This window comes from Mercenaria mercenaria, chromosome 7, assembly GCF_021730395.1.
Source record: "Mercenaria mercenaria strain notata chromosome 7, MADL_Memer_1, whole genome shotgun sequence".
Classification (NCBI taxonomy): Eukaryota; Metazoa; Mollusca; class Bivalvia; order Venerida; family Veneridae; genus Mercenaria; species Mercenaria mercenaria.
This window is the reverse complement of record NC_069367.1, coordinates 41,973,822-41,999,752: the sequence shown is the minus strand read 5'-3', so window position 1 is coordinate 41,999,752 and position 25,931 is coordinate 41,973,822. Positions and strand designations below refer to the sequence as shown.

The 25,931-nt window shown below is 35.0% G+C and overlaps 1 protein-coding gene across 1 annotated transcript; it reads left to right on the top strand.

Moving 5' to 3' along the window:
- Window positions 1-14,951: 14,951 nt before the first annotated feature.
- LOC128558563 (cytochrome P450 2U1-like) lies at window positions 14,952-23,282 on the top strand. Its single transcript, XM_053548235.1, has 3 exons — window positions 14,952-20,168; window positions 20,443-20,577; window positions 20,994-23,282. Exons 1-3 carry the CDS (start codon window positions 20,111-20,113, stop codon window positions 21,341-21,343), a joined length of 543 nt encoding a protein of 180 aa, XP_053404210.1. The 5' UTR covers window positions 14,952-20,110; the 3' UTR covers window positions 21,344-23,282.
- Window positions 23,283-25,931: the final 2,649 nt, after the last annotated feature.

Here is a 25,931-nt window from a genome sequence, read left to right as displayed (position 1 = left end):
AAGACAAATATCAAACAGGGAATGCCACGTACCAAAAACGCAGCCTACCCAAAACGAAACCCACAGCACGCAGACGTGCACACCACAAACACAAACACACACACACAAGAGGACAAAACGAACAAACAAAGGAACACAGTGGGGCACCGCCTTGGAACGGTCAGTGGCAAAAACACCACTGGGGAGCTTAAACCGGTTTATGGTGCGCACCCAACCTCACTCTTACCCCCACCATGTTCCAAAGACACGGGACAGTGTAAATAAAAGTAATCCTCTCCAGGTGAATCATTAACAAACGTAATGGAAACAAAAAGGCATGGCATGTAAAACACAAGTCGTAATAAGTGAACTATAATGTTATGATCTGATATGTGACAGAGCAATAAGATCATATACCTTTTACAGAAACAGTTTTATAATATTAGAATAGTATTGAAGAGTTTGTTGAATATATAGTCTCGTATAATTCACTTTGAATGACCACTTACATGTTTTACTGTTTATACATACTTTTATGTCTGTGTATTTTATATGTTTTTAAATGGCGAGACATTAAATAAATAAATCAATCAATCAATCAATTTAGAGGTTTTGCCTTCTTTAAATACAGATTATAAAGTGAATGGTGATAAATCTTTTGATTTGAGAATTCTTTCTTTTAAAGTTACAAGATACAAGATACAAATTCTGTTTAAAGTCGGTAAACATTAGCTGCGTATATCTATTTACCGACATAATAGATCGACATATATCTGGAATTATACCTGATCTATTTCCTTGATAGATAGGTATGATGTTGTAGGGTTTCAAGACACAAAAATTTATTCCTTGGTCTCTGTGTTCTTAACCATTTGATGTATACTTTAAACATAGAGATCCGTTTGTGTTTTGTATGGTGTGGTCTATTTGCCACCTGAAAACAGATTAATATTCGATCAGGGTCTTTCAAAAATTATCATTTTGAGTGACTCTGATTCGATCGATGGTCCATTTGGAAGATTTAGACTGGCATTAATACTTTTACAACTAGAAAATATGCTTATTTGGTAAATCTTACTCACGGACTAAAACAGTGCAATACTTCATTTATACAACTTCTGATATTTTTCATGAAAATAAACTTGATGATCTGTATTAAGATTTTGAACAGCAAATTTCTGTACTTATAATTAACCTACTGAATTTTAGACCAATTATTTATAATCCCAAGAACCTTATTTTGTAAAATAATCTAAATATACTGTTGCACTGCAAAAGCTCTGAAAAGATAAACTAATGAAAGTGCCGATTCAAATGATTTATATAACTATATAAAAACTCAAATGGTGATGACAATATGGATGACACACATTCTGACATAAAAACTAATCTTTTAAAAATGTTGTCTGTCCTAGATAGGTCAGAACGATCCTACACGCTTTCTAGACAAAAATAATTCTAAAGCAGCTTTGCCACCGAGATATATTTATTTTTTACTTAAAGCGGATTTCATTCGCGGTTCAATATACTTTCTTACTTACTTACTTAATACTTAATCCTCTTTACTCCAATCGGAGCATAGAGCCTTCACCAGAGCTCTCCATCTATTTCGGTCCATGGCCCGGGCTATTGTCTCTCCCCATGATATCTTCACTTTGCGGAGCTCAATATCCAGAGTTCTGCGCGAAGAATTTGTGAGCCTTCCTCTTCTCCTTATGCCTTGAGGATTAAAGACCACGGCTTGTCTCGCTATGTTTCGCTGGGCTCTACGCAGTGTGTGCTCGATCCATTGCAATTTCTTCTGCAGTATGGAATCAGTGACCGGTTGCTGTTGTGTTCTTGCCCAGAATTGCTGGTTGAAAATCTTCACAGGCAACCGTATCTGCAAGATTTGTCTCAAGAAGTTGTTGATGAATACTTGCAGACTCTGGTCCAGGTGTTTGTTTCTTCTCCAGGTTTCAGCGCCGTAAAGGAGGACTGTCTTCACGTTGTTGTTGAAGAGTCTGATCTTGGTTTTCAGGTGGATGTTGTGATTTTTCCACACTAGCGTCAGTGTTGCAAGCGCGTGGCGGGCTTTTCCTATTCTGGCCTTGATGTCTACCTCTGTTCCCCCTGTCTTGCTGACAATGCTGCCCAAATATATGAAGGTGTCAACATCTTCAATTGTTTGTCCTTCTATGTGGATGTCTTGCATGCTGCCTAGGTTGATTGAGGCATTTAGTTTTATTGACCTTGACCTCTAGCTCTGTTGATCTGGCACTAATACCATGGAGGTAGTATAGAGATAGAGTGCGGACGAGATAATAAGTGTTAATTATTTATTATACCACATGTAGGTCCTAGATAAGCTCCTTAGCTCCTTTGAGAATCACATGAGAGATATCACCACAGACACTTTATCACTATTTCACATGTAATTAACGCAATCCTTTGAAGACACTGTGTGCCACCGCGCTTTTATCGCAAATCAGAAGATGCATCAAAACGGGAGTAGTGGGTGACATATGCGCGCGTATCATAGTTTGAAACTTGTTAATACAAACAATGTGCACTGTGGGGGATTAATCAGGAGAATAAATGTACTATTACGTAAAACATAAAATGTACTATTACTTAAAACATGAGTAGAATTCTGTGATGTGATCTTACAACTCTTCAGACAGCTTAGACTCGGTAAGTAAGTGCTTACAGTGTTTTTAATGATTCATTTAAAACTAAATAAAACTAAATTTTTCCAAATTTCCTAAAATTCCTATTTACAAATTTAGACACCTAATTAAAGTAACGTCGAGGTATCAAAGTTTCATTTACTGGGTGTTAAAAACGTGAGTAATTGTGAGCATTTTAATTATAGACCGTTTTGTCGACTATGTATTTTACGTTATTAGCCCTAAGAGTTTTAAATAATGTTAGGTTATTTAACATTGTTCTGTACAATACGGAGATATATTTGGACGAGTACCCAGCTGAGAAAACCATATTGGACGAACCGCTAGGCGAGTTCAATATGGTTTTCTCAGCTGGGTACGAGTATATGGTGCAACCTCCCTACAACAGCCATTTGGCGATTTGGATGGTAACAATACTTGGCTGAGATATTATGCCCACAAACATTGTCAGCAAGTTTGGTGATGATCGGATGAAAACTGTTCGACTTAACAGAGCGGACAAGGCTAAATACCCCGTTTTTCGAGTAATTCAAGGACCATAATCAAAGAGGGCCTAGTACAATTTGGCTGGTTATCGAAATTGGCCGAGATGTAATGCCCACAAACATTGTCAGCAAGTGTGGTGAAGATCCGACGAAAAATGAATTATAGAGCAGACATGTTTTGGATGCTGACCGCCCGTCCGTTGCCATTCATAATCTTCTCCATTTTGTTTCTTAACCGTTAAACAAAAACTGTTGAGGTAGCTATTCAGACAGTCAGGGCTGATACCAATTTCTAGGTTTCGTCCGGAACGGCTTCTTTTAGCGACTTTTCAAATATTCCAACATCTGATGATCCTTTTTACTGTATTTTTAAGATTTGGATTATTAACGAACGTTTTAATATCTAACGCAGATAGCATTGTTATCCCTTAAATCGTTTTTGTGTTTTGTAAGCAAAAAAAAAAACAAACTCAAATTAAATCCAGATTTCAAGACGCATAATCAAAATCTGTACATAGAGCGCCTACTTCATCCGATTTACATTCGGAACATTTTCACGCGTTTCGGGCTTTATCGTAATTTTAACATGGGATTGTTGAACCGTCTAATTACAGAAAATACAGGAGTTTTTGTACGCGCGTGCGTCCAAATACATGTACAGACAATACAGGATTTTTGTACGCACGTGCATCCAAATACCGTAATATATTGTACGGTCAATTGTTGCAAATGAACGTTCGCGATTGGATAGATAAAATAGGTATAGAATAAGAAGTTTATATCAATTATATTTATTTAAGTTGGTTATTCAGTTTCCAGTTCACTTGTTCACCTATTTTCTATTTGATGATATATTTATTTATTTTGGTATTTTGATATATCCAAGGCCCCCCCCCCCCCCCCTCACACCTCCGGTATAGTTTGAGTGGCCAAATCGGCACATAAGTAGTGCCACCATTCGAATTCGCATTTTAATCCTTTTCCTCTCGTTTGACTGTTCACATAAAAAATATTGCCAATCATCGTCAGAATTATCCCACATCCCTATTTTCTTTAATTGATACATCGGGAAAAAGAAAATTACTTCAAAATGTTCATTTGTTGTGATTTTCATTCGCCATTTGTAACTATTACTAATTATAATTGCATGTATGTGAATGACAAATAAAATGCGTGTATTTCGTCAAAGTTAATTACTTGTCATGGTATCAGCATTTACGTCAGAAACGAGTTAGTGTAAACGGATAATACCGGAATATCCCGATCCCAGTATACGAAATATATATAAAATGAAAATATGTAAAGGCAATTGTTAAAAAATCTAAAGTCATTTCTAACCCCGCCCGTCCGGCACCTAGCACATTTCAAATAACCTGTCTTGACTAATCCTATATTTTACTATGTTCGAAAAAATATTCAAACTAAATATTATTATTGTTTTTAAAGTGTCTTTATTTAACATATCGTTTACTTTAGCAATTGAAATCCGGATATTTATTCTTGAAATATGAATGCAGATTGCGTCAACAGAAATTATGTACAAACATTAATACAGTGAGGCCAGTGTAGCCATCAAGTTCTGTTATCAGGGAAATACTAGGAAATCTTCAAGGGACTGAAAAATAAAACTTAAAACCATTTCTAATTTCTTAGCCAATGTCAAACATTATCAAGGTACCCAAAGTAGAGATATCACGTTTATCTTGTCTTGCCCTCATTATGATTGATAGATGTACTGTATTATTTATATATTTATGTTTTTTATGTTTTTGTACTTGTACAAATTATAGACTTGTAATTTGTAACAATTTACATGTATACATGATTGTGCGCAAATGCTGTCACTAACTGTGTCAGATGTTTGTACTGAATCTGTTCTAGAAAAAATTTAATATATGAATTCTAGTGACACATTTGTACTTCTGTATACAATCTTATACCACATGTATGTAAATAGCATCAAATCTTTGTGTTAGAACTCTAAATTTGACTTACTAATTCAGTAAACCATACCTTATGACAATAATGCACAATAGTCAATATAATTTCAATGTACATGTATGCATATTTCCACCAACCAGTCATAATAAATAAGTATGCATGTCATCAATATGCATGAAAGTCAAATGCAACATGTAAATAAATATCATCCTAAATAGAGTCAGATTTTTGTTTCGAAAATATTTTATCATTTATAGGCAAACAATCCTTAATTATGCATTAAAGTTAAATGAATGTTTTCAGATACAAATTAATATAAAAATATATATTCAAAATATAGTATACAAAATCATTATAGGTACGTGTACATGCACAATGAAATAAATGCATGGTCATCTACTGCGTATGTACGTAACACTATGTGTGTGAAGACATTATATTGAGTGTGACGTCATGTTAATACTCGTAATGCATGCTCCGTGTAAAAGAAAAATGTAAAAGTTGGTTAAAACTATTTACGTAAAATGAAAATGCGTTTATTTTATTTGTAAGATCTAAATCTCTTTCACTTTAGAACATCTAATCATTCTAAATGCAACTTGTGAAAATAGATGTTTTGCACGAAACAAATGTTAAAACTTTCCATTGATTTAAAGTTTTAAACTGAAAAACGGATTATCTTAAATGAAAATGTTTTCTGCTCTGTTTAATTGACATTCAAGGACGGCAGCGGAAATGCAAGCTAGCGCCCAAGCCCTAGCCACAAAAGTGCAAAAAGTCACTAGGGTTTCGTATAATAAACATGTTCAATTATAGGTCATTTTCAAGTACAGTATCTCTGTCACAAAGCCAGAGCACATGCCAATACTTATAGGGCGGATAAGCCACGTAAATGCATACATGCCAGTAGAGACATGTTCTCTCTATCGGTACACAAAGCCAGAAAGTGTGACGATATACTTTATACATGCGATTTCTGCGGTAGTTCTAAGTAATTCATAAAACTTGAAAACCCACAAGTAACTTTAAGCATACTTTTTCTTTAAAATGAACAAGACACAGATATATACTTGAATAGAAAACTTATTTACAGATAGTGATTAGTCAGCGGACTGTTTTAGAAAGAAAGCGCCGTAAAATTTGATAATTTTGTAATAGAACAAGGTCAATGCTGATCTAATCCATGTTTAAACGTTGGAACATGTACGGACGAATTTGGAACATACACTTGCACGTCTTCAATTCATGTTGAATTTAAAGCCTAGCCATACAATAATTGTAGTTTTTTCTGTTCCATCATGGTAAATATACCTGATGTGCATTGAAAAGTTGAGATATACAAGTATCTACCATGTTTTTTTTCCGGCTACAAAATGTATTTTAAAGGCGGTATTTATTGTGTTTATAGAGCTAAGGATTCCTGCGGAAGAATAATCATGTATATTTAAACGCTTGAATTGATTCTCCTAGCCGGGTCTAAAATCTTACATGAGATCACGGAAGTCGGGCAAAATGGAAACGGTCATCCATCCATCCAGATTCGCTCAAATATACGAAAAGAGTAAACGGTTATGAGACACTTCTTCCCACCATTAGTTTCGTCTGCATATATGCTTTAAAAATATACATATGTTTTAGGTCAGTCATTTGCAGATAATACGGTTCAGACCGAGCAAGGTGTGCATTTTGGGACTTTTTTGCCTCAGAATTTAGTGTCCTGAAAAAGGAGTTTTACTCGTTTTTATCATAGAAAAAACGAAATCGGCAAGCTGAAAATGTCAAATGATAAGTGCTAAGTATATGCAATACATCAGCTCTACATTTTCATGGCATTTGTCAAACTGGGATTTTTAAGATTTTTTTTCGCATTTTTGTGGAATTTCTAAATTTACTGTCCGTTGCCTCCATAACGTGGAGATTATTTTCGACATAGAAAATAAACTCGTGATGTAAATTACAATATAGATATTCAACTGTATTGATGTAGGTAAAAGGCCGTTCAATTATATCTTAACAAGATAGACCACGATAGTCGTTAGACCACGAGATAACTTTTATGCTCCAACAATATTTACAGGACTCAACGTGTTCGTGCAAAGAATGCTCAGAATTGGTTTGGGGTGCCAGATAATGGGTGTCAGAATATGTCAGGGATGCAAAGGCAATGCCTGCAGAATGCAGCGAGGTTATGGGCCTCAAACAGGATCAGGGATGACAAATCAAGAGCTTCAGAAATAGCCAGAGGTACTCAGTTAGGGTCAGGGTTGAAAAAAAAGAACTATATCGCTACTATAGAACAACAAAAAGAAAAAAGGATCTTAACTTTTATATAAGAAAACTACAGTTCGTTAAATGCAATCCACTATATTTACTCCTTTTCGTTTCTTTCAATGTCACTTTTTGAAACATAAGATTCCCACGCCGCCATATTTACCTTAAATGCGGTTGAAACATGCCAATTTCGTGAGAATGCTACACATACACTCTGAAACGCGGTACCATGTTGCTTTTGAGAAAAGGCAGTAGAAAAGGAAAACAGATAAGCACCTTTTACAGTTGGACTTCTTGTGACTAGGCCTGCGGATGCTTACATTTAATTTAGTAGTGATCAGCCTTCGTAGTGCAGAGATACGTGTAGTTGTCATTATCGTCACAAGCAAGGAATATTTATCAAAGTAAGTTTAAGTTTTATTATAATAATTACACAGATTATAGAAATGTGCGTTTAAATCGAGTCATAGATGACATATTGCTAATTGTGTAGTATTATAGCGCTTCTATATCTAGTATTCTTGTTAAGTATTATGTAATACTATATGAAGTTAGTTCGAGCGGGAGGAAATACGATCATTTTGTAGTGATACTTTTGACGGCGTCCAAAACATTTTTTTTTTTTTGTATTTTGCATTACATAATTCCTTTTCTTTGGTTAATAATTCATTTGTTTGTTTTTATTTTCGTGTAAAATAAATAGCAACAATTAATACCGAAATTATGGCCAGGCAGTTCTATGTTCATGTGAAGTTGAAGATTGTCATGTCATAATATTAGATAATACTTAACCCGTTGTGCTTTAAATTTGAGCTTAAAAAACATCACAACATCTTTAAGAAGTGTACGTGTTATTAATGACTAATTTCAGTTAGTGAAACAATTGGATTTAAATTGATTAAATTAAGTTGTTCTAGTTGAACCTTACCGAAAAATAAGAAATTAAATACAGAGTATATACGGTCTGGGAATCAAACTCAGGATGAAAATGTCCTAAACGGAACGCGTAAACGCCCTGCCAACGAAGTATCAGTGTCTGCCTCACAAACATTGTGTATAGACTTGATATTTATGTTATTCTTTTATTTGTTTACATTTGAAAACGCCATTAAACTCTTCAAACTATGTAAACTTCTGAAATAGATAAGTGTAATATAATGTTTACAACGCGGAAATATGACATTTTTGCAAGAAGACTTTGTTTTCAGTTTTGTTAAACCTGATAACAATCTTTACAAATCTGATATGTTCTTAATTTGTTACGTCCATTGCCATTTACACCATAAAATCTCTGACTAACATTGTTCTACTGTTCAATGTGCATTGACATAAGAACATTTGAAACATCGATCGATAACTGTTTAATGGAAAAGGGTAACTGCATGTACGATTGTAATCCAAAAGAACTTAACCTGGCTTTAACCATAAACGGTCAGTTTTTACATCCGTAAATACTTTTAGTCTGTGTCCAGTTTTCTTATTATTTGTGTCATCATAATTTAAACAATTATTCCTATGGGTACATATAGAATTCCATTGTTTGATGAAAATTGGCCTCGTCCATTTCATCTAGAACAGTTGGATTTGGAGTATATTTGCCAGAGGCCTGGAAAATATCATTGCACACTGGCCTTCCAATCCTGAGGTCGGGGGTTCGATCCCCGGCAGCTACTCGGGAATTTTCAGATACGCTTTTCAGTGTTTCCCACCCAGCTAGAGGTGTACTGGTCAGGAACCCAGGCAATCCTTGCGTGTATCAGTGCTATACACTGGGCACGTTAAAGAACCAGGCTGTCTATTCGCAATGAGCTAGGCTAAGTTAGCCGGACAAGTCTGTATCTGATTTCTAATCTCTCCTAGGGGGCTTTGTCTCACTCTGTCCCTCTGGTCAGATCGCTCTGTGTCTGTACTAGTAGAGGATGATTTCGCGCCCTGTGTGGCTGCAGTTGCTGTAAAGCGCCTTTGAACGTGTTTATCATGAAAAGGGCGCTATATAAATCTGGTATAATAATAATAATAATTGCCGCGGTGGTGAATGGCATTTATACAAGAAAACTGTTAAACACCACATACATATGCCACATAGGTTATTACCGGAACAATACACAAACTGTACAGTTAAGTGAATACATTGTACGGAAGACCCCCATATTTCTTTTAATTAAGCAATGAGAAGTCCAAGGACACGTCCTGCACTTTGAGCAACATATTTTACCGTAATACTGTAGTCTTAATGTTCAGTCAACATAATTCCAAGATGTATATACCTCTCTTCTATTCTCACCAACTTGATCTCTTATCTTGCCTTTATTCCCGTCGTCTTCATCTATTATCTCGCCTAATTTTCCTTCATCTTCATATTTTATCTTACCTCTAGTAAGATGTTGTTTATAAATAAATCATATTCTCCGAGGACACGGTTTAGGAAAGTATACCAGTACTACCGTCTTTTCGGCCCTTTCCATGACTCGGTTAAATAAATTAATCATAGTTGCATTAATGAACGCTCGTCGTAAATTACTCATGTCATATTTTGAAAATATTGCAGGTCCTATTCCAGTTGTGATTGTGAATACAATAGAATCTGCAATGGAAGTACTTGTGAAAAGGTCTGCAGATTTTGCAGGACGGCCACTTTCACCTTCTCGTATGTTTTTTTTTCATTAATTCAACTGTCTTCTTTTAAAGCTGGAAAAACTATAAAAATAGAAAGCAAGAAGCGTATAGTTTGAATGCATCGCGCATCAATGATTAGGAATGTCAGTTCTCTGTTTGAAAGTTAATTCATACATAATGACGGCACAGACATATTCGTATAGGATGAGAAATCGTCGTAAGTAAGTAAAGCTGGTATTTTTACTTCTTCAAGTTGATGTACTAACATACGGAGGGAAGGACATTGGCTTTAGCTATGGCCCAATATGGAAACTTCACAGGAAAATTGCATCGAAAGCTTTACGGCGAGTTGCCATAGATTTTATTTATTTTTGCTTTTTTGAAAATGATATTGATAACCTATTGAATGCAGAAATTTGTTAGCAGTCTATTACTATGGCAGATGACTTCTTTCTGCAAACCAGTTTATACTTATAGTTGTGCTGTTGATTGGGATTCGAACAGGCGAGAGACCACCGGAATACAAGCTGTTTTATCCGTACATTATTGCTCTTTCTTATCCATATCCAGTTAATGTCACATAAATTTTATTATATGTCATTTGTCTTGTCCGGATTATAATAATGTATATATGGATGAATATTTAAGTAACTTCGTTCGGAAACGACGATTTGGCGTATGCAAGACCTAGGGCTCGAGGCCACCGGTTAAGATAAAAAGTATTATCTGTTCGTCTATATCCCGGTTAATGTCACTTAATTCTGAATTTTATGTCATTTCTCTTGTACGGTCTTTAATAAATTTTGTACATAAAATTGGTATTTTTCCTATGCATGGCCTAGGGATCTAAGTCACCTGTAAAGGTCAAAGAATTTACCTGTCTCCCCATATCCCAGTTAATGTCACTTAATTCTGAACGTTAGGTCATTTTCTTTTGTTCGGTCTTTGACTATACACAAAATGACACTTATTTCTATCCGCTAGTCATTACATGCAAGGTGATGCTTTACAAAATCGAGTTCATGATGCAGTCGAAACAGCCTTTTTTGAGATTGACCAACTATCTGGAGAGTTCGATCCGTCAGAATACATCACCTTTATAGTTGGAAATATACTCACAGGACTTTGTTTCGGAGGAAAGTATGTAGTTTACTTTTACGCTAATCCAGTTCTCGGGAAAGGTGTTTCACGAAAATGTAATACATGTTAACCAAACTGATACATCATTGTCATATTTTAATACACCATATCCACATGGCACTATTAGCTGTCTGCATGTGGTGACACAACAACGTCACACTGAAGCTCGCCATCCCTTGCTATAAGTGAATATGAACTTAATTTGGGTTCAACACATTCTCTTGTTTACAACAATGAAATATGCATCATTCAAAACATAGAGTTATTGAAAGCATTAAAAATGTTTGCATCTAAAGTTTTATATTCACTGGTTTTAAAACAACTGATATTTAAAGTTCGAAGGGGAAAATGGTGGTTTTTAATATGCATGGCCTGTGGCAACCAAAATTAAGATAACAATATTCTAAAAGAAACCAAGAAATGAATGAAATATTGAACATGGTTAAACTTTTTATACCTAAGGATTATGATTTTTAGTACTTACTATATTAAGTAAAACGTGTACATGCTCCTATTTTTATATCGAAAATACTATAGGTCCAGATAATTGGATATGATGTATCCGCTGATATCTAAGTCCCGAATGTGCTTCTTCTTAGTCCCGAATGTGCTTTAGAATTAGTCCCGAATGTGCTACAAATTTTTAAAAAAAAAACTGATATTATTTGTATTATAATATCGTAGAAAATTACGCATACAATGGCAAGAAAACATACGTAATTGAATGTAGGCATGAGACCTTTTTTGGGAGGGCATGCAACCCTAACCCCATCACCCAATCTACAGCCTTTGTCAAATTATCTATATTGTCTGGTTAAAAGGGCCCTAGTACGGAATGGCGATGGGAGAGACAAGATTTTCCAATTCGTGATCCGAATGATGCACGAACAAAAAATTCAATTTGTAAATGTTTGGAAACAGTATTTTGGTATGTTTGACAGGCCTATCTTATCTCTTATATAGGGGAGTCAGAGGCGTTGCGCAACCATTTTTGAATTTACTCGGCGGGAGGATGTGCAAAGGATAGTCCTCTTCCGCTTGGTTGCGTCGTAGGAACCTCCCCAAAGGAAATATAATTGGTGGTTACTGGTCGAAGTGAATGGTCGGTATGTCATAGATCTACAATGCTCATTATAGGCACGGTCCTCGGCACACGAACAAACACACAGGCATATATTTATTTTTGTCGGCAATAAAGAAAAAGAAAACAGTAGAAATTCGATAAATAAAACTTGAAGGCTTTGTGGGTGAGAACGGTGAGGGGGCGGGGCGCTTGGGTTGCTTATAGTCTATTAAACTGTGATATAGGTTAAGAGTATATTCTGCACAATGTAGTCACTTGTCTTAAAGGCAAAGAAAATCTCCTGTATAAGTGAACCTCCTTCCCTAAATGCCAGACATCTTAATCTCCAGTAAACAGGATACTCTCTGGTCCTGTCTGATAAGGCTCCATAAAATCCCTGTAGACTTGACATGTAGTCCAAGTCAGAGGATCATAAATTTTATTGATATGTACAGATAACTGGTTATCTCTTGTATTTTGCATTTTATTTATTGAAATGCAGCTTTTTTCAGAATATACACAAAATTATTTTAGTTGATAAGGTGACAAGGTGAGCTTTTGTGGTCACCCTTCGTCCGTCGTCCGTCGTCAGTCCGTCCGTGCGTGCGTCAACAATTTCTTGTCTGCACGATAGTGGTTTCATTTATGATTTTATTTTAACCAAACTTGCACACAACTTGTATAACCATAAGATCTCGGTTCCTTTCTTGAACTGGCCAGATCCCATTATGGGTTCCAGAGTTATGGCCCCTGAAAGGGCCAAAATTAGCTATTTTGACCTTGTCTGCACAATAGCAGCTTTATTTATAACTTGATTTTTACCAAACTGGCACACAACTTGTATCACCATAAGATCTTGGTTCCTTTCTTGAACTGGCCAGATTCCGATATGGGTTCCAAAGTTATGGCCCCTGAAAGGGCCAGAATTAGCTATTTTGACCTTGTCTGCACAATAGCAGCTTCATTTATGATTTGAATTTAATCAAACTTGCACAAAACTTGTGTCACCATAAGATCTTGGTTCCTGTTTTAAACCGGCCAGATCCCTTAATGGGTTCCAGAGTTATGGCCCCTGAAATGGCCAAAATTAGCTATTTTGACCTTGTCTGCATAATAGCAGCTTCATTTATGATTTGATTTTACCCAATCTTGCACACAACTTGTATTACCACAAGATCTTGGTTCCTTTCTTGAACTGGCCAGATTCATCATGTGTTCCAGAGTTATGGCCCCTTAAAGGTCCAAAATTGGCTGTTTTGGCTTTTGCAGCCATATAGATACTTCATTTATGGTTTTCTTTGATACAAACTTCCAAAATATCTTCAGCAACAATAAATCTTGGATTCCATGACAAATCAGATCTTATATCTGATTACCTCCCCTGATTGTAATAAAAATTGATTTATATCAGTAAGTACTTATAGGACTTATTTGAAATTTCATTATTGTCATTAGTTGGACTGAGCCAATCAGGGTAGATAACTATGGACTGATTTTATGTCAAATTACCTCCCTTTATTTCAAATTAAAATCGGTATATCTCCGTAACTAATGAAGATACTGATCTGAAATTTCATTTATGTCAACAGATTTATTTGGCAGATCCTTCTTTTGTTCACTTACAATAAAAAATTTTTTAATTACTTCCCTTTTACGTTACTATAAATAGCTTATTTTTAGTAACTTTTTTATTATTGGCCGTAGGGAAAAACCGAGACCACTTTTCTGTGGTACAACATGGATGGTACCTCCAATTTTTAGGTGTGTTTTGACATATCTGTACCTTGTAAGAATTTTTTTTCTTTTTGGTTAAATTTCTTCCCTTTGTTGTTCCTGTCCTTTGGACTTAGATGTTTTTTCTGAGGACCTTCTTGTCCTCAAGTGCAATGATAACAGGTGAGCGATATAGGGCCATCATGGCCCTATTGTTAATAAATATTATTGTAATAAAACTTGATTTATCAAAAAAAAATAAAATAAACTGTTGTATCTTATCACTTTGTTTGTTTAGCCCTAATTTAATCAGGCTTCTAAACTCATTGTAAAGGTGAGAACTGATTTGTTATAAAGGTGAGAAATATCACATGCAATCTATGTACTGCACAGTAGCTAAACAGGAGCTTATTATGATAAACAGAGGCTAGTCTATCAATGGTCCAGTCATGTATATTGGCCCTTACCTCTAATACGCAGGCCGTATCATCAACATAGGCCACATACCTTGCATACTAGAATCAGTGTCTTTAAGTAGCCATTCAACAAACTAATTTCAACATGACTTACGTAGCAACCTGTCTTAAGCAGCCACGTTGAGTCGCTCCCTTTGATGGCTGCTTAAGATAGGTTTGGCTATCATATCATTTGACGTAGTTTGCTAAAGCTTAAAAACAAAGAAACTCTCTTGTTTTAAATTGAAAGTTCTTAGATATCGTTTTGATATATGGGCAACACCTTTTGCCTGCTTGGCTTAGTCCACCCGTTTAGCTCAATAAGGAGAGCATAGATCTACGGATCGTGGGGTCATGAGCTCGATTCCCGGGCGGGGCGTATGTTCTCCGTGACGATTTGATAAAAGACATTGTGTCTGATATCATTAGTCCCCCACCTCTGATTCACAGAAGTTGGTAGTTACTTCCGAAGAACGTGCAAAACCCAGTTAGGTTAACTTCCCGACGTTACATAACTGAAATACTGTTAAAAAGACCCAGCTTTAACAGTCTAGCTTCTGTTTTTCATAATAAGCTCATGTTTAGCTACAGTGCAGTACATAGATTGCATGTTCTCACCTTTATAACAAATCAGTTCTGCTCAACCCGGGACTAGAGGGCGTGGACGGTAGCATGCATTTTCACTACCGTCCATGAACAGGCTCAATCAAACCGAGCCTGCAACATTTTCGGGGTTTTTTTCGCGTTGAGCGACCCGTGAAGTTTCCACTTTTTCTATTTTAATCCCTAAACAAACAAACAAACAGACAAATCATCCTTGTCTCTGATATTACAATACAGGAGCTTAATATATGAAACTGAAGTTTGAAGTTGGCATCTAAAATGAATTATTTAATTTGTTTGACACAAACAGGATAGATATATTTAAAACTATGGAAACTTGAAATGCAATACATATATATACTTTTTCTAGTACGATACATTTACAAATTTGTATAAAATAATCGAACAATTTCGAACAATATATTATATGTAATGCAGCCAAAGTAAGTTTAAGCGTGTAACAAAAATTCATAATTGGACTTAACATCTCTGACCTAAAGAGTTGTGTTATCGTTTTTTTTTTAATTTTGAATATGAGTAGTTTAAGTATATAACTTCCATCGAAGAATTTTGATAGGAAACTTATTCCGCTACTCTTTGTGGTATAAATTTAAAGTAGCTAAATGCGTCTCCCCTGTCTCTCGCAGATTTTTGAATTTCATATCTGAAAAGTCAAACTTCCATTAAATCATCGCATTAACAATATTAAACTACTGTCTGTTTCAATTAATTTAGTGCATTTTTATTCCCGTTTTATTTTACAAATTCAATGACGCTGCAACTTATGCACATATTACCACGTAATGAGATCCCATCAACTAAAAAGGAATAAAGACTTACTTTGCGGCGTTCATTACGCTTCATATATTTTAAGTTCATTTTCCAACAGTATTGTAGATATATTTTTTGCATTTAGCAGTGTTTATATTACGATGCAAGTGTAACATAATGAGCAACATGTTTTTTGTCTGCAAAACTAGCTTCAGTATCTTATCTTAGACTAGTAAATCTTTTGAAGATTACTAGGATTTCTTTACTTGTACAGTCGAACTTCGATGGCTCGAACTCGAGGGTCCTGTGGAAATTAGTTCGTGTTTTCCGTTGTTCGAGCCATCCAAATGGCGGCCATTTTGAATTCGAGGGCATGATGTGTTACAAACCTTACACCGTAATCATATTGTCATATTGTACCTAAATGCGTGTACGATACGATGATAAATAAAAAACGAACGCTGAAATATGCTTTATTATTTATTTTCAAACATGACATAGATACGGAAAAAAAACACAGATAAAACACTAATATAATTATAAGAATTTGGTGAAGACAGCATCATACAGAAAGACATGAATAACAAACCTTTTTGAATCATAGTCCAGTACAAATATTATCAAATATATTGCTTTCCAGTAGCCGACTTAGCTATCCCCACGTATCGGGGTCCTTTACTAAGTTGTTCAGCCATGCTAAAGCAGTATGAAAGTTGACGTCGGATCTCCCGTTTTTATGCAGAAAAAATAAAGACAGACGTAGTATGTACATTGCTCAATCATTTTAAATAATTTTATTCGTATAAATCAAAGCCCATTAAAGCATTGCAGTGAACGAAAATCACTTTGTTTAATTTGTTTGTCGTATACCGACGCAAATTACGTAAGCGTGTGAAAATTACGCACGCGCCGGTTAAAGGGGAAGCTTGGCGAATGTCAGGCAAAAGTGTGAAAAACTTTGTAAATACAAGCCATCCCCGCAAAAATTGTCTGTTCGACTGAATAGGTGTAATTATCACTGTAATTAAGCCAAGGGGACCACCAAATGAATTCGAGAGTTCGAATTATCGAAGTTCGAGCGATCCGAGGTAGAACTATATAGAATAAAGAAGGAATAAATTCGGGACCGGGCGAAGAATTCGAGCGATCCCGGGTGTTCGAAAGATCCGAGTTCGAGCCATTGAAGTTCAACTGTATGTCTGAATCATGAAATGGTATCATGTATGTTAACCTGACATCCGTTTATTGTAATTGTGGAAGAAAATTGTTGATAATTTACGATTATATAAACATGCATGATATCATCTACATTTGTCTGGTGAACATTTATAGTAAATAACATCGCGTCTGCAGTAACTGTTATTATATGAATGACAATTATGAAATATTTTCTAAGCTTTAGGATGCCTGATTATGGCACTAAGATCCACACTGGTGTAGACCGTATCTAAGAGTTTCTAATATGCGTATGCAACAGAAATGTGTTATCACTCACTGTACTGTAATTAAGCAATAGGGCTAAAACTTGTTGTCGGAATAATCTGCAAAATGTGAATACACAAACACAAAGAATTTAGGAAAGCATTTGGTGAAATGTTTAAATTGCTTACCCCTTTTTATAAGCAGAGAGCAGCTGTTGTTTGTGTCAACTGAGAAATAATATTGTAACACTGTAATTGCATAAAGTTGGTAGCATGTATACAACTTTTTTCTGTATTAAATAACATTATTTGAGAAATATCATGCTATCCAATACTTCCAATTGCTTATTTTCTCTTATAGGTAATATATGTATCTGCCAGATGGCTATGTTTTTATTTGTTTACTTGTTGATGTAGTAACATTTGCTCTAGAAGAGGCCTCGGATACAGTACTAATAAACTTCATTAACGAATGTGAGTGGAGAGTAGGTTGGAAGGTACCTGCAGTGCTATAAACGGATTTTCAATTTTAAGTACAGTCAAACTTGCTTGAGGGACCACGTTTACTTAAGGACCACTTGCATTATGAGATCTGAAATGTGCGCAACAACTGAAGTAGGATACTGAAATATCTCACAAACGCCTCACAGTTGTAACGTCGTATCGTGTATTTGTGGTGTTGTCTATTTCATAATTACTTTATATAACAACCCTATTCGAAAATGAAAATGGAAGACATAGTTTCTAAACTGAGATTAGATTCTACTGGAAAGCCTTGTAATTCCTACAGTTTAAGCAAATTGAAAGAGGGAGATAAAAAGTAATGACCGAGGTAAAAACAATACCGATCGAGGCAAATGAGGCAGAAAAAATGTCCGAGGCAAGACTTGTCTCGGTTGCTTCTATAGTCGCTACGGCCATGATTGCACATATCATAGTCGTTGTTTTTGTAAACTTTGTCAAATATTAACAAAACAAAAGCACGTAATTTCGTTAAGCATCAAGGTTACCCAAAAATCAAAAGTAAAAAAAAAAAAAAAAAAAAAAAAAAAAAAAAAAAAAAAAAAAACAAGGTGCAACTTGGTGCTGTCCGTTATGGGCAAGTTATGTCATCTGCGAGATAAAACTGTTTTGACACAAACCATACATTAGACTGTCAGATTTATACCGACAAATATACACAATATGTTCAAAGCGCACTATTGGTTAATTATGATGCTTTTAATTTTAGTGTTTTACCTTAATTTAACCGTTTCAACTAAATGAATTTACGTCCAATTGATATCGCTGTTACGCTTTTTTCTTAAATATATAATAAACATAAAACATTATGTACAGTTTAAATTATTACCAGTCAATATCTGGCAGAGACAGAAACAAAAAAAGCAAGTGTAATAATAGAATCATGTAGGTTCCTGAATTATAATTTCCTGAGTTTAAGTTCAATGACCTTCTTTTAAGTATTATAGAATTGCTTGAAAAAAAGCCTTTTTGGAACATCTATCGCATTGAAGAGGTGACCTGTCTTTGGGGGATATCATTTACAGTATTAATTTTGTGACGTATTGTTAGAGAAAGTTGGTACAATATTAACGTTGTAACCAGCTTTTGATATCACTATGTACAAAACTAATGTATTGAATTGTTTTTGAAGAAAGTAGGTACACTTTTTACATAGTGAACTGTTTTGAGGAATGGTGTTGCAATTTTAACGTTACAAGTAACCTGATTTTAGGCAGACAGTTGCAATATTTATGTAGTGATCTGTTTTAGAGAAAAGTTGATACATATTTAACGCAGTGACCTGCGTCTGAAGAAAGTTGCTGCAATATCAAAGCTGTGACCTGTTTTTGGAAAAGTATAATGATGCAATATTAACGTAGTGACCTGCTTTGGAAGAATGTTGGTGCGTTGTAAACTGTTCTGGGAAAAGTTGGTGCATCTGTGACCTGTTTTTGTAAATGAGAAAATTAGGTACACTATAATCATTGCTGTCTGGCACCGTCGCTTTGTAAGACCAGCCAGTGGATTTCAGCCAAAAGACAGAATTGTCTCAAAATATTTAACATGCCTTTCGTTTCAGTGACCGTTCTATTATCCTTTTTTTTACTGGTATTATCTAGTAAATGTTTGAAACAGATCCGAGGATATGGGAACCGCAGCGTCTCTTTAAAAGTGATTTGACAAAGGAGTTGATGAGTTTCAAGTTTTTTTATTATTTCATTTTCAACTTGCAGTTATTTAAACTTATTTTATTTTCTTTGGTAAACTTTACTGGTTTTATAAAACGACATTGACATTTCTAAGTTGAGATTTGTTTTACAAAAGAATTTAAAGTGTTTATACCACGGTGTTTTTTCCCCTAAAACGATGAAGTACATGTTGTAACAATTGTAACATAGAGAGGTTATAGACAAAATATGTATGCACCTCAATAAAAGATATCTGAAGCAAAGTATAATTATTATTATTATCATAACAGTACCTTAGTGTACAATGTTGCATTGGGCTCGAGTGGATTTTGCCAGGCCTTGATTCTATAAGGTGCTTGCGCCGAGTGTGAGCAGACCAGGAAAAATCCACGAGAACCGAATGCATTATTGAAGATCAAGGTACTTTTTCAATATAGCAGAGAAAACTGAGTATAACTTTAGATAGATGAAACTGAAATTTTGTTTTAACCGGTAGACATTTTGAAGTATGGAACATCGAGACGCCATCATTACGTCATTTCTGATTGAATATTTTTCCATTTCCGACGGGAATGGAAAACAGGCTTTTGTATTCGTTATTGAAATACATGCTGTATCTGAGACATAATTCGTAGTTTTATAATAAACCTTTTTATTCAACGTACACGAAAGGCAAGTATATATGCATTTCGCACCAGATTCTTGCAATGCAATTTTTGGTAAAATTGGATTAATAAATTGTAGCGGGCATAGACACGTCAATATATACTTTGAGAGGTGCGATACTACATATGGTGGCCTTTCCTGACATACATGACAAGGTGCAAGAAGAAATTGAAAGAGCTGTTGGTAAGGTATTTAAACTCTGTAGTTCATCTTATCTTAATTTTCAGGGCATTCGTCTTGTTCAAATCCGTTCGCATCAATTTGTTACGTATTTTCGACAGAGCTTGTTTTTATAATGTGGGACAGAAACATGTTTTTTTACATAAACTATATGACTGACCCTTTTTGTCAAATAAAAGTAATTTGAAACATTTGTTGCTATGATTTTACAACTGGCTAACACGGAACAAATAGACAAATAGAAAAAAGTGTTATGTCATGTCTCTGTGCATTTTAGGCAGAGATAGACTGCCTGGCATTAATGACCGGCCTAATCTTGGTTACACGGAAGCTGTGTTGCATGAAAGTATGCGTCTGGGAACAGTAAGTCCATTAGGAATATCACACATGACCATTTGTGACGCTGAAGTTGGTAAGCTTCCATTTCATCAAAGTTCTCTTTCAAACCGGGTTATTTTCGAATAAGGTGCCAAGAAATTATAATTATTACATGCAGATGTATATGACAAGTAACTAAGCATTTATTTAGTTTAAATAAATCAGTAAATCCGTTTTAATTAAAATGTGTTTAGTTAATATCCGATATTCTCTAGCTGAACATAAATTTTGATTGAATTGATAAACTGGCGTTTGAATCTTTTGAAGATGTTTATCACAGACTATGGAGGATAACATGCAAGTCTGTTGAAGTCGAAATGCTGCTTATTGCATCGTGGATGGATAATTCCATCGATACGGTTATAACGTTAATTCACGGACTGCCATGACCTATAAAGCTTTTCAAATTGTAGCAAACAGGTAAATAATGTTTTTTTATTATTCATGAAGCTGGGTACAGGATACCTAAAGGAGCAACAATTAATGTCAATCAATGGGCCCTACACCATGATCCAGACGCTTGGGACGAAGCTGATCGTTTCATTCCTGAACGATTTTTAGACGAGAATGGAAAACTCGGACCTAAACCAAAGAACTGGCTGCCATTTTCAGCAGGACAGAGAGTATGCCTAGGAGAATTCGTAGCTAAACCGAAGCTGCATTTGATCTTTGCATGCTTGATGCAGCGTTACAAGTGGAGAATGATATCTGGAAAATGCCCGGATTTAACAGAAGTTTGCGGAATATATGGCCTCAGCTACAAACCGTATAAGGTCATCATAGAAAAAAGAACATGTTAAATAATTATAAGAGTTCGAAGTAGCAGAAAGGCTAAAGGTATTCAAACTTCTCTCATTCTGATACCAGTTACGGTGTTACCAATGGCATAGCTGTATAATGTACGTTATATGTGCGTAATGTTATCACATTTTATAGAAAAGCCTTAAAATGATATAATTACACCAGAAGAATGGTAGCTAAATAGCTTTACCGTATCCTGACATGAAATGCATGACTACATATTAATGTATTGTGTTTAACAAATATTCCAGTGTTCGCTAACTTGCACACAGTAAACTGTTTATAATCAGAAATAGATTAACAGTATAAGATGGCATGGAGGCTGCTGTAGATTTCATCGCACCCGGCTGTTATCGGATGATTAAATCAGATTTTTGTAACAATGTGATATGCTGTTGTTTGCATATGTTTAGCAAAGCGTGTTTTACTTAAATCAATACACTCAAAATCGGTTATACGTCGCCAGAATAATTCACTCAAGCTACGCTTTTGTGTAATTATTTCGCGAACGTATAACGTCTTTTTCGTGTTTTTCTAATATGTGTTTCGAAGCTGTATAATCCTATCTCTACAAAGCAAGGGAATATATTGAAGATTTTTTAATACAAAAGGACTTTTGTTTACATCCGCGAAAACTGATGGCAAAATAACTGGATAAATGTTAGTGTACAAACTAGTCAAACATAATCTGACAAATAAGTAAATAACATTACAACAAAAGCAAAAGTTCAGCAAAACCCACCTCTGGTATCCATATGGAGAAACATTCCCTGGCTATGTAGAGATAACAACGGAGTAAGTTAAAACGATTTATTCTAAATTGTTTAGAATATTTAATTACTTAGTTTTTCTGCATTCCCACTGTTTTGGCTTATGACAGCTAATAGGGTCAACCTTGATTATTTGTCCAACAGAAATGTATCCGGTGTATGTCATAACACATGAGAAAAATGTTCATTTTTATATGCCTAAATAACTAATTATAAACTAGCTAGAAATGCCTTTTATGTGTGGACAAGCCATCTGTGAAATGTTAACGTGTTGTATATTCTTAATTTACATAAAGTACATCGTTTGAGCATGCAATGTAATCATGCACCTGTTAATCTGTTGACATGTTACTATTGATTTTCTGTGCTAATCACATTCGGATGTTCTAATCTATTCGAAGTGAGATAATTGATTATACTCACAAAATGATCGAGAAAATCTGTCAGCTAAGAAATGCGCACTATTTTACAAACTCTGTATATCTAAAATCTTAAGGCTGCTTTAGAAATTTAGCCGCCTCACCAACGCACAAAACTGAAATACTTTAAAGAGTTAACATCTGTAAATGGAATATACAGCTTCGAATGGTGCATTTTATTTGTTTTTATATTACATATTAATGGAATGTAAGACAGATATTTGTATTAATATATAGCTTGAATAAGAGTGAAAGGTTGTGACGTTAAATTTGCAAACACAAGAGGTGGGATAGCTTTTGATCGAAGCTGCACACTATGGTACCAAACAAGTATAATAACCGGTATCTATAAAGTTTAAATTAATTCAGTCGTAATTTTTTTAACAATGGAGAGTCCCGTTTATTGGTGTTTTACACCTGGCACGCTAAAGAAACAGGAAATCTCCTAGAATTGGAGTGTCTTCAGTATCTCCCACTCCGATTGTGTATGAAAATGTTAAAAGAAAGCAAAACTTTTGAACAAATTAGATGACAATCGCCTTCTTAATACTCATCTGCCGACAACAGCACAATCACATTGTTAAAAAGTCTCTTAGTTAATGTTTTAATAATAACCAGACGTGTTGAAACGTAAAGAAGCTTTTATGTCATGTTACACTGTGAATCAATTGTTGGCGAATTAGCAAATACTGGAATATTTTCTGTTACACATTTCCTTAGTTAATAATATCAGGATAGGGTCAAGCTATTTAACTATTTTTTTCCGGAGTACTTATATTATTTCAAGACCTTTCCATGAAATGTTATGAAATTATTAACATATAACGTAAATTATACCACTACTATATGCCATTGGTTATACCAGAACTGGTATCAGAATGAGAGAAAATTGAATATCTTTTAACCTTACTGCACCAGCAAGTTCCTACGTTGTACCTTACAACAAGAGAAAGACCTTCAGTGACAGAAGTTTCAGGACTGTCAGACCTAGGCTCTGGAATGAACTGCCTTGAAGTTTGAACTTATAACAAAGTGTATCAGTGAACATATTCAAGAAACTTATTTCTTCAAAGAGTACTTTACATTATTTTAAAATTGTAGTCATGGTAGAGCAATGACATTGACATGAATCCTTTTTTAATAACAACAGCAGTTTTGCACTCCTGAGCATGTACTGCTCAATGGGAGCTCTAAGGATCGTCGGATGTCCGACGTCCGTCCGTTCATCCATCAATCGTCCACAATTGCTTCTAACAACATCTCCTTCTAAACCACTTCGCGAATTTTAACCAAACTTTACAGGAATGTTCCGTGAGTGGTATTCTACCATATTTTTCAAAGATGTCCATTTCATGCAGAATTATTGTTGCCATTGCAACCAAAAATAAAATATTTTCGAAAAACAGCAAGGCCTAGTGCTGCTTGGATAGATGGTATGTACTATTGCCTAGTGGTTCTCTCTCAATTTTTCATGTAAAACGTGGCGACGTTTCAACTAGACAAAGCATGAATACAAATAATTTCAGCTGTTATAAATATAAAATGGAGTACCATTCGAACCCGTTCCCTATTCTTTTTTCAAATTTCGAGTAAGGGATATAACACACAAAACATGAAAGTACTTAAAATGCGATAAAATCTTTATAAAATGTAGGTAAACATCGCCGTCATAAATGTTTTAAATATGTAAGCGATGTTTTCAACGGATATGAGAGAGTATGCCTTAAAACAGAGGTGTAAAGTTAAAATAAGTAACTAGATTTTTTCAAAAGTCGAAAATGGAACAGGGCACAAAGATATTGAAATATTACAGATGCACTAGAATCTTTTCAAAAAGTAGGTTTACAATACTGTCACAATTTTTTAACTATGTAAGCAGTATTTGCCACGGATATGAGTGTATGCCTCAAAATAGAGGTACAAAGTTTGAATAAGGAACTGGAATGATATCAGTTGATAATGTCAAATAATACACTTAAAGGTAATTGGACCGGTCTTATTTAACTAACTAGTAGAACAACTCGTGAAAATTTAAGGTTTTGAAGATTTCGCCGGCATAAACGAAAAAGAGAAAAGCTGGATTGACCTAAAGCGCCGTTCCGCTGCATTACGGGCATACTCTCAGGAGAGCTGGTACTGGTCTCATTTAACGCTGATAGCCGAGCCAAGTCCTTAAATCTTATTAGACAGTCCAATCTTATACGAAGTCCAGTTTCTTATTCGAACTTTATACCTCTATTTTAAGGCATACTCTCATTCTTATCAGTGACGAAGACAAACTTGTGCACACGGAAACATTAAATAGCAGGCAAGCTGTAAACAAACAAGCTAAAGAACCAGTTCCAAATATGTTACAAGGTGACAGTTTGCTGAATGTAGCAACTAAAGCCATTGCCACTGACGCCATAGAAAAGTCTCTATTGTCTGCCTTGAAATTAAGCCAGGAACAAATTGATAATTTTGTCACAGAGAAACTTAGTGAGAATGTATCAAAAGTTCAGCTATGTGATAAATAATAAAGAATACTCCATCTACATTTGCTTCTTTGTACTGAAACGGTTTTGATTAATTCTATGTCCACTTGCATGATAACTAAAATGTATGTTTTCAGCTCGTACTTATGCAGTTTGAAGAATTAGCTCTTTTTCTTGTTTTTCTGTAATCTGTCACATTTGTTTCTGCCATTTTGAACCGAGTATTCCGAATATTTATTTACTTCCGTTCTACTACATGTTGAATTGAAAGGCAAGTAACTCCTGTTAATTTAGGTATTTTTCCATAGCAGATTTGTCCCCCTTTTTATAAGACGTTAACATTCCGTTACTGTTTTTAATAAATTGCTGTTTTCGAGATTTACTCTAAGTATTTGTCAGGATTTTTCTACAATTAAAGAATTGTTGCTTTATGATATTATTAAAACTGTATTTGGTTTTGTCTACTATCATATGACTACCTCGGGAACCAGTCTGTTTGTTATAGAAACTTTGTATAAATACTAAGGAAATTATTATAGCGGGGTCAGCAAATTCTGACCCTACGTCCAGTACGTTGTTAGTCGCAAATCGGATTCCCGACAGCCATTTTCTGTCATAAACCCAAGGGAGGTTCCAGAGTGGATCCCTGATATTATATACATTTTATTTATCTCCGAAGGGTGCAGACAGACATACACTCAGTTCCAAAAGAAAGTGTGCACTTAGATTTCTGTTATTTTTTCTCGGTTATTTTCATGAAAACTTGTAATGTTTGATACCAAAATTTAACTCAGTTCGTAAACAAATTGTTGTGCATTTTAGATTTTGAGTTATAACTGAGAGTTAGTGTATAAAAAAATGAAACAAAAACGTCGGGGAATTTTTTGAAATATTTAAACTTAAAAAATGCACACTTTCTTTTGG